This window comes from Ovis canadensis, chromosome 21, assembly GCF_042477335.2.
Source record: "Ovis canadensis isolate MfBH-ARS-UI-01 breed Bighorn chromosome 21, ARS-UI_OviCan_v2, whole genome shotgun sequence".
Lineage (NCBI taxonomy): Eukaryota > Metazoa > Chordata > Mammalia > Artiodactyla > Bovidae > Ovis > Ovis canadensis.
This window is the reverse complement of record NC_091265.1, coordinates 40,477,869-40,488,510: the sequence shown is the minus strand read 5'-3', so window position 1 is coordinate 40,488,510 and position 10,642 is coordinate 40,477,869. Positions and strand designations below refer to the sequence as shown.

Here is a 10,642-nt window from a genome sequence, read left to right as displayed (position 1 = left end):
AACTTAGCAGAATTCCTAGTGCTTAACTGTGTCTGACTCTTTGTGACCCTGTGGACTCTTTGTGACCCACCAGGCTTTTCTGTCCAAGGGATTTTTCAGGAAAGAATACTGGAGTGGGTTGACGTTTTCTTTCTCCAGGAAATCTTCCTGACTCAGGAACTGAACCCTCATCTCCTTTGTCTCCTGCGTTGCAGGTGGATTCTTTATGTGCTGAACCATAGGGGAAGCCCAGCACATTGCCTAGATGTAAATGCTTAATACCTCCTGGCTATTATGGTAATGCACCTAATCAGGGGTGGAGGTGAGTTCTGGGAGACCCTTAAAGCAGTAAGAGCAATGTGGTAGAGATCTGGAATTGTGGCATATGAGGATGACTATCCTTGGGGGACATGAGATCTGTCTTCAGATATACGGGTATAGGTCTTTGAGCCACAGAGATACAAGATGGCAGCCACCATGGTCTTGGAAGTGAAAGTCCCCTGTGATTCCTGGCTGTTGGAAGAACTCAAAGAAGGTCAGAAAGGAGTAAGAGATGGCAGAGTTAGCTGGGATCTAGAAAATAACAATGACAGGACACTTACAAGGTGGACATGGATGATGATTGGGCCACCAAGAACAATTTATGAAAACCAGATATACACCCTTTAAATAGAATGTGGACCTAAATACCTAGAAGCACCTCCTTTTTGTATGATTTGTAACAAAAATTCATCTGAATGGAGTTAATAATTCTAATGGAGTGGTGGATCCAAGAACCACATCAGTGCTAGCAGAGTGGCAGAATTCATACAGCATCAGAGTTGTTCTGCAGGAGCTTTGGTGCCTAATGGTGTCTAAGGAAAATATGAAGCTCTCTCAGCTGCCTGAGACACTCCCTGGTAGTTCAGATGGTAAAGAATCTGCCTACAATGCAGGAGACCTGGGTTCAATCCCTGGTTAGGAAGACTCCCCTGGAGAAGGAAATGGCAACCCACTCCAGTTTTCTTGCCTGGAAAATCCCATGGACAGAGGAACCTGGTGGGCCATAGTCTATGGTGTCACAAAGAGTCACACACCAGTGAGTGACTAACACTTTCACTTTTTCAACTGCCTGAAGGACAGTGTTACAGCAGTTAATCAAAAAGGAAAATCACAGACCCTCCCCACCCCCTTTCAGTTTAAGCAGTCTTCATTTTCCACAGTATTAAATTTTCTAGATATGTCTTGTAGACCTCGAAGTACTGGAAAGAAAGCTCCCATTCAAGGGCTGCTTAAGATACTGTAACTGATGCTATTTTTTTGTCCATTTGAAATGTATGTTTTGCTCTAACAAATCATCCTGTCAAATGTAAGCACTGTCCACATAGTTGAACTTCTGGGGTCAAGAAAGTGTGTTTTAATTGATTCCTATCCTAACTGGCGGGGCACATCTAACTCAGCTGTGAAAAAACACCTCACACAGTCACCTTGCTGCTGGTTACATGGCCTGGGGTCTCTGCCTTCTCCCCTTTCCCCTTCCCCTGCCTCCCTCCCTCCCTGCAGTAGCCCTCAGCTTGGAGTGACTTGCTACAGTAGATGTGAAGCTTTCCAGTCACAGCCTGTGGGATGCTGCTGAATGGTGAGGGTGCTTTGTCCGCATCCCTGGTCTTTTCTCTAAGTCTTAAATGATGCCCCTCCCCCCACTTTCCAAGCCTTCGTCCTTTCTCCCACCCTCCACTGCCACCACTGGCTGAGGCATAGATTGTAACCCCCTCTGCTCCCTTCCTGACACTGGCCTTTGGTGAGGAATTCAGGACTTTCCCCATATCTTCTCACCCCACTTTAATTGAAGGGTGCTGCTTTTTCCTTCCTCCTCCTCAAGTCCCTTTTTGCACCATCACCACACAGCACTTGGCAATGCTGCTTCCTTGCTTTGATCAGAAGCCATCAGGTAAGGCTGGAAAGGGTCTCTGACCTCCTTCATTTAGTCTTGGAGCCACATTTATTTATTCTTCACAAGATCCCTGGCGGGCTACAGTCCATAGGGTCGCACAGAGTTGGGCATGACTGAAGCAACTTAGCATGCACGCACCAGCCTGGGAAATGAATATTGGGTTCTCACCCCTGTCACCCTCTGCTGTCATCATCAGCTGAGGTGTTTGTGTGTGTGTGTGTGTTTCTTTGTTTTTTTTTTGTTTGTTTTGTTTTGTTTTGTTTTAAGCTCAGGCTTTGATAAGGAGGAAAGAGTAGTCATCAGGGTTGCTCAGACCTGCCAGCCCTCAGAGTCCTTGGTGGTTACACTTGGAGAAAGGTCCCAGAAAGCACTTGCAAGCACACACAATCTCTCTGAATGAATTGTTTTCTTTTGCTGTAATTGCTTTGCTCTTAAAAATTGAAGAAGTTATAAACAGGGCTCTCATTTGGTCATCCTTGCAATTCATTTAGATCTAATTTGAAAGCTGACAACTGGAACAAAAAGAACCTTGAATTTGGTGCCTACTTTGGTTTTGGTACTGCTGCTTCTCTTGGTTGTTAGCAGGGATTAGGAAAGAACTCCGTGTGCACAGAAGATCCTTGAAACTCCTGGCAAATGGCTGATTTTTCCACTATTCTGTTCAGGACCACTAAATGCTTAGATGTGGATGCATACCAAAATAAAAGCATTTCACTGTGTCCCAAGATTTTATATATATATATGAAAGGCAATGCCAAAGAATGCTCAAACTACCACACAATTGCTCTCATCTCACATGCTAGTAAAGTAATGCTCAAAATTCTCCAAGCCAGGCTTCAGCAATACATGAACAGTGAACTTCCTGATGTTCAAGCTGGTTTTAGAAAAGGCAGAGGAACCAGAGATCAAATTGCCAACATCTGCTGGATCATCGAAAAAGCAAGAGAGTTCCAGAAGAACATCTATTTCTGCTTTATTGACTATGCCAAAGCCTTTGACTGTGTGGATCACAACAAACTGTGGAAAATTCTGAAAGAGATGAGAATACCAGACTACCTGACTTGCCTCTTGAGAAATCTGTATGCAGGTCAGGAAGCAACAGTTAGAACTGGACATGGAACAACACACTGACTCCAAATAGGAAAAGCAGTATGTCAAGGCTGTCTATTGTCACCCTGCTTATTTAACTTATATGCAGAGTAGTACATCATGAGAAATGCTAGGCTGGAAGAAGCACAAGCTGGAATCAAGATTGCTGAGAGAAAGATCAATAACCTCAGATATTCAGATGACACCACCCTTACGGCAGAAAGTGAAGAAGAACTAAAAAGTCTCTTGATGAAAGTGAAAGAGGAGAGTGAAAAAGTTGGCTTAAAGCTCAACATTCAGAAAACGAAGATCATGGCATCTGGTCCCATCACCTCATGGGAAGTAGATGGGGAAACAGTGGAAACAGTGTCAGACTTTATTTTTTGGGGCTCCAAGATCACTGCAGATGGTGATTGCAGCCATGAAATTAAAAGACGCTTACTCCTTGGAAGGAAAGTTATGACCAACCTAGACAGCATATTCAAAAGCAGAGACATTACTTTGCCAACAAAGGTCCATCTAGTCAAGGTCTTTCCAGTGGTCCTGTATGGATGTGAGAGGTGAACTGTGAAGAAAGCTGAGCATCGAAGAATTGATGCTTTTGAACTGTGGTGCTGGAGAAGAGTCTTGCGCGTCCCTTGGACTGCAAGGAAATCCAACCAGTCCATCCTAAAGGAGATCAGTCCTGGGTGTTCATTGGAAGGCCTGATGCTGAGGGAAAAACTGCAATACTTTGGCTACCTCATGCGAAGAGTTGACTCATTGGAAAAGACTGTGATGCTGGGAGGGATTGGGGGCAGGAGGAGAAGGGGACAACAGAGGATGAGATTGCTGGATGGCATCACCGACTCGATGCACATGAGTTTGGGTGAGCTCCGGGAGCTGGTGATGGACAGGGAGGCTTGGCGTGCTGTGATTCATGGGTCACGAAGAGTCAGACACGACTGAGTGACTGAACTGAATTGAATGTTCTCATTGTTTTTCAGGAGCTAGAAATCCAACTTAAACTCAATTTTTTAGAAAAGGAAATTAGTAACTTTACCCCTAACTTTGGTCTTCCCTTGTGGCTCAGCTGGTAAAGAATCCGCCTGCAATGCAGGAGACCTGGGTTCTATCCCTGGGTTGGGAATATCCCTGGAGAAGAGAAAGGCTACCCTCTCCAGTATTCTGGCCTGGAGAACTCCATGGACTGTATAGTCCATGGGGTCGCAAAGAGTCGGACATGACTGAGCAACTTTCACTCTCACTTTCACCCCTAACTTAAAAGTTTAGGGAAATACTAACTTTGGGCCTCATTAGATACATGGATTTAGACACTGTCCTTAGGATTTATCTTTTTCTCTCCACCACTCTGGCTATCCTGCCTCTCCTCTATGTTGATTCCATTCTTCGGTAGACTGTCCTCTAGTGTAGATAGTTGCCAAGGACACCAAGCTTCCTCTTAACTCCTCAGCAATTCAACCAATTTCCAAAATATCCTGGAATTGGTTTTCCAGGTTGTCAGGTGTCCTGTAGCAGAGGCAGTTTTTCAGATGTGAGCGATCCAGGGTTGAACTCTGAACAACCAAGCCTCGGTCACGTGTCTGTTCCTGAACCAACCCTGTAACCAAGGGTCTGAAATGCTCTGTGTGATCACCCTGGGTCACACCTTTGTTCCTGAGCTGCACCCCAGCCCTCATCTTAATAGAGGGGAGATGGGGTTTCTAAGCACACTCAGGTAGCTTTCCCAGAAGGTGTGGGAATGAATGAAAGACAAATGAAAGCAATATATGTGTGTCCCCTATGGCTGCATTAGGGACCTGGTGGCAGATAGTGAATAGAATCTTTCCTCTACCTGGCTGTTCTGGCTGGTTCACTGTGCCCTCGGTAGAGTCTAGGTGGAGAGAGGCTGAGATTCATTCAGATACCAGTGTATCTGGTTTGTTCAGATACCAGCATTAACATTCTCTAATTCACTCAGATACCAGCATTAACATTCTCTAATTCACTCAGACACCAGCATTAACATTACCTGATTCATTCGGATACCACCATCACCAACATACCAAGATACCAGATACCAACATTCTCTGGGGCTGTCCCCCTCCTGAGTTCAGTAGACCCAAGAACTCCTGAATATGTATTATCCAACCTGGGACCACTGTGAGAGTGAAAGGAAATAAGTATGCTAGGACATCAGGCAGAAGCCAGGGCTGTCCCAGGAACTCTGGGACAAGTAACTTTCCTATATTCTGCCAGTATTGACAGAACCCTTACTGCGCTGGCTCTGGGGCAAAGCAGTGAAAAGGGTGTCAATTTGGGATGTTTGTTTCAGCTTCTTTCTGTGAACTGTAGCCTGCCAGTCTCCTCTGTCTGTGGGATTTCCCAGGCGAGAATACTGGAGTGGGTTGCCATTTCCTACTCCAACAAATCTATGAATGCAGGATACTCGCATTTATGTGTGTCTTCTTAGTGCCTTTCATCAAAGTTTTACAGTTTTCACTGTAGCGATTTCATTGTACAGATCTTTTACCTCCTTGGTTAAATTAATTTCTAAATATTTCAGTTTTTGATTGCATTGTAAATGGGATTTTTAAATTTCTTTTTTGATTAGTTTGTTCTTAGCATATAGTATATAGAAACACAACTGATTTTTATATGTTGATTTTATATCCTGTAACTTTACTGAATCCATTTATTAGTTCTAACAATATTTTACTGGAATCTTTAGGATTTTCTTTATATAAGATCACATCTTCTGCAAACAGGGGTAGTTTAACTCTATCCTTTCCAATTTGAATGCCCTTTACTTCTTTTGCTTGCCTAGTTGCTCTGGCTAGATTTTCCAGTGTTTTCTTTTAAATGCGGTTGACATACAATACTACATTTATTTCATGTGTACAACATGGTGATTCAACATTTAAATACATTACAAAATTCTGGTACTATATTGATTGGAAATGAAAGAGTGGGTGCCCTTGTCTTATTCCTGGTCTTAGAAGAAGAGCTTTCAACTTTTCACTATTGATTTTGATGTTAGCTGTGGGTTTGTGATATATGGCCTTTATCAGGTTGAGATACATTCCTTCTGTACTTAAGTTGCTGAGAATTTTTATCATGAAAAAAATGTTGAATTTTTCAAATGCTTTTTCTGTCTGTTGAGACGATTATACGATTTTGTCCTTTATTCTGCTAATTCTGTATCACATTTGTTGGTTTGCATACATTGACTCATTCTTGTGACCTAGGGATTCATAAACAAAAGAATGAAATTGGGTCCTCATCTTACATCACCCACAAAAATTAACTTGAAATGTATTAACATGAAACTATTCATCTCCTGGAAGAAGGCAAAGAAAAAGCTTCTTGACATCAGTCTTGGCAATGATTTGGGGAAAATGACACCCATAGCACAGGCAACAAAAGCAAAAATGAACTGATAGAATTACACTAAACTAAAAGGCTTCTATACAACAAAGGAAGCAATCAACAAAATGAAAAGGCTACCCACAGAATGGGAGAATATATTTGCAGACCATATATCTGATAAGGGGTTAACATAAAAAATATATAAGGAACTCATACAACTCAGCAGCAAAAAGCAAACAACTCAATTAAAAGTTAAAAATGATGCTGTTGGAGGTGGAAGATGGGATCGCTCTGTGGACAATTTTATTTTTATTTTTACTATGGGGTTCAGCATCATAGACTTCAACTGTATTTATTTTCTTTCTTAGAGAATTCTGGATGCTGGATAGAAAGTGTTCTTTTCCTCTTCACTTTGGTACCCGCATTTTTGTATTTGGCATTGTACTCCTGAGTTTAGGGGACTGAAAGAGTAACTAGAAGAATCCAAGTGCCCTCTTATGATTTTGGTGACATTGTGCTATTTGAAGTCTCTTCAGATTATTTCTTGGGTATATCACCTCTTAAGAATGGATTGCTGATGAGTTTAATTTCATGTGTTTTTTTTTCTGGACAAATATGGGGTTCACCAGGCTAGGACTGAATTTGATAAGAGCATTCTAGTAAAAGTTTAAATGCTTTTCATTTCCTGATGAGAAGGTATAGTCTGTGTAAACTCTAATCGTATTAAAGTATTTCTCAGTCAGTTCAGTAGCTCAGCCCTGTCCAACTCTGCAATCCCATGGACTGCAGCACGCCAGGCTTCCCTGTCTATCACCAGCTCCCAGAGCTTGCTCAAACTCATGTCCATCAAGTGGGTGATGCCATCCAACCATCTCATCCTCATCCCCTTCTGCTCCTGCCTTTCAACTTCCGCATCATCAGGGTCTTTTCTAAGGAGTCAGTTCTTCGCATTTCTATCAGCTGCTTATCATATCAGTAGTCTTTCTTACAGGATTTAATAAACAGTTTATGTGTTCCATCCTCAAAGAAACTTCCTCTCTTAATTTCTATGGCAACTCACTCATACTGTTCTAAGGACTCTTTTCTTATTACTACCTTTCATTGTATAAGGAACAGTTTTTCTCCTTCTAGACTGTAAGCTCTGTAAAGGCTATAACCGTATTTCCCACCTCCAAGTCTCCACCATGTCCTGCGGAGGACAGGCGATCCTCAGTGTTTTGATGGATGAGTGAATATATGATTTGGAATTTAGCAGAGGAGGAATTGATGCCTTTTTAAAAAAATACATTTAAAAAATTTGCAAAATGCAGAGACAAATAGAAAACAGACATTATCTATACCCCTATTATTGACAGTCACTATAAATACTTCAATTTATCTTTTTTTCCTTAACATATATTTAGACAATATATTTTGCCGTAAAATTGCAATAGTACTTAAATGCAGGTCTGCATCTTTTTTAAACTCCTTACTATGTAGTTTGAGCATTTCCAAAGTCATTAAATAGTTTTCCAAAACACCAGTTTGAATGGCTACATAGTATTTCAAAGATGACTAGATAATGATTTACTCGTGGACATTGGATTGATTGTCATATGGGCTATTATAGACATGCTTTGATGGACATCTTTATGGAAAAATAGAAGGCACAATTTGGTATGTTCTTAGAAATAAATTTATTATGCCTAAAGTTTAAGAGTTTTTGATACACATTTTCAGTTCCCTTCCATTTTTCTCCATGTGTACATGTGTGCTGTGTGCTAAGTTGCTTCAGTCATGTCCAATTCTGTGTGACCTTATGAACTGTAGCCTGCCAGGCTCCTCTGTCCATGGATATTCTCCAGGCAAGAATCCTGGAGTGGGTAGCTGTTCCCTTCTCCAGCCATTTTTCTTTAAAAGTGTCTCCAAATAGTCATTTAGTAGATGATACTTTATTCACAGGAGTGACACAGAGGAGGACCACCTTACTCCAGAGAGTGACATCTGCACAGGAAGGTGAGTTTAAAAAGTGCTTCTCTCTCATTTCTTTTGCACCTAGGAGTTATTTTCTACTCAAGCAGGTATTATTTCAATCTTACAAATGAAAAAAAAAAAAAAAACCCTAAAGCTTGAGAAGATTAAATGATTTGTTCAAGATCTTTTAGCTCATCAGAAGTTTTATGTTATTTTTAGCCGCACATGTTCGAGACACAAAGAGGAGATAGGGGTGTATATGGAAGGACAAATTCAACAGATGTAACATAAAGAACCTTTGATGGTTGGAAATAGAACCTCTAAGGAGAGAGTGGCACATTTTGTGAATAGATTAGTGAAAAAAACCTTTTGGAGCTAGGGCTGTCAATTTAGATTCTAGGAACATTTCACAAAGGGTAGTCCCTTAAACTTAAACTCCTAAACCTCAAAAATACTATCCAGAAATACCTTGATAACTTTTTATCTTTGTGATCCCCTAATTATGTCTGGTTGGAGATTGCATTCTAGGCTAGAAGTGATTTTATCAGGAGGAAAGGTTGTCTAGAACTTGTTTTAGGTCCCCAGGCACTGTCAGAGTTAGATGGGACTTTGGAAATCATTTTAATTCCCTCATATAAACTAAGTCGCAGAGAGGAGAAGTAACTCACTCGGGGTCATACAGGTTCTACACAAGATCACACAAGGGCTACATGGTGCAGATCTAACAGGGTTAAGTACAGAGAAAGAAACAGGTTAAAATAAAGCAAAGCAATTTTTTTTAAAGGTCTGTACCAAAGGAGGTCTTAATTCACTTAGCACAGTATGAGTATTCCTATTGTGTTACATCCAAATGCAATTTCAATTTACACATAATGCAAGGAAATGCTGTGTAAATCCCTCAAATAAGCTTTTCTGGTTTTTTTTAATTACACTTCTCTTTTTTTTTTTTTTTACTTTTAGTTAAGTGATTTACTTAATAGAATCTTATTAGAGTCATACAAATAAGAAAAGAAAGTCATGTATTACCAGGCATCTTAGTAAAGTGTAAGTAAATCAGATCAGTTGTTTCTGAAACTGGTTGATTTTCAAAATCACTTGGAGGACTTTTTGAATAAACAGATTGCCAGAGTCCCACTCCAGGGATTCTGATTTAGTAGGTCTGATGAATTAGACTCCTTCCTCCCAAACTTATTTTTTAAAAAAAGAAAAGATTTTCAATTGTAAACTGGATCCTTGAAAATAAGATCATGAATTCGCAAGAAGTCTTAATACATAACACAGAATGCTTTTTTTGAAATGTCAAAGTCAAGTGACCGTTCCTGTTTAAAAATTAATTTGGGGTGGCAATAGACACTAAATATCCAAAACAGCCCTGTACTTAGAAATGTCTGAAAAAGTTAAGTTAGGAAAGCAGTAATAGCCAATAAATGGATTTTCTGTTGTATAAATGTTTATACAGATGTTGTAAGTGAGACTTTTCAAAAAAACCCATAGGTTGCTGACAGCAGCCAACTTTGCATATGTGTGTTAACAGGAGAATGTGCTGTGTTTCAGATGAATGGGGACGCGGGTCTAAATGACTTTCAGATTAGCTGGAACAGATGGAAGGGTCACAGTTGAGCAACTTGACACACCAGCATAAAGGCAACGTTGGAGTGGAGTTCATTGCCTCTGACAGATACTGTCAGTCAACCCCAGCGCTCTCTCAAGTTAACCAACAGCGTAGGCCTTCAAAGATTTTAAAAAAAGAATGATTTTAAAAAGTATTTTGAGAAAAGAACTGGAACTTATCTTTTTCCTTTTTTAGGACACAACTCTATCTGGGACCCACTAAGGATTTTAGAAACAAAACATTAGATTATAGACATTTTGGAAACTAATATGCTATTACTTGGAATTAGGGCCTTTCAGTAATAAATCATTTTGTAAAAATTTTGTCCACATGGTGGCTTTCGAGAGTCTTATTGTTACACTAGTTAAAACACAGTGCAGAATACCAGAATGAAGGAAATGCAAATATTTTCCCCTTAACTATTCAGCATGTATTTTAATCCACTGTTGTTATAACAATGAAGTGAAGTGAAAGTCACTCAGTCGTGTTCAGTTCTTCAGCGCCCCATGGACTGTAACCCACCAGTCTCCTCTGTCCATGGGATTCTCCAGGCCAGCATTCTGGAGTGGGTAGCTGTTCCCTCCTCCAGGGAATCTTCCCAACCCAGGGATAGAACCCAGGTCTCCCGCACGCAGGTAAATTCTTTACCAGCTGAGCCACCAGTAACAATATGTACAAGCAAATACTAAGGTATACCACATTTATGTTATTTTTTCTAGGTCTAACTT

The 10,642-nt window shown here is 40.5% G+C and overlaps 1 protein-coding gene across 1 annotated transcript; it reads left to right on the top strand.

Annotated features, from left to right (window-relative positions):
- The first annotated feature begins 444 nt into the window (after positions 1–444).
- LOC138427230 (ubiquitin-conjugating enzyme E2 variant 1-like) lies at positions 445–940 on the top strand. Its single transcript, XM_069566597.1, has 2 exons — positions 445–614; positions 742–940. Exons 1-2 carry the CDS (start codon positions 445–447, stop codon positions 938–940), a joined length of 369 nt encoding a protein of 122 aa, XP_069422698.1.
- The last annotated feature ends 9,702 nt before the right edge of the window (positions 941–10,642 follow it).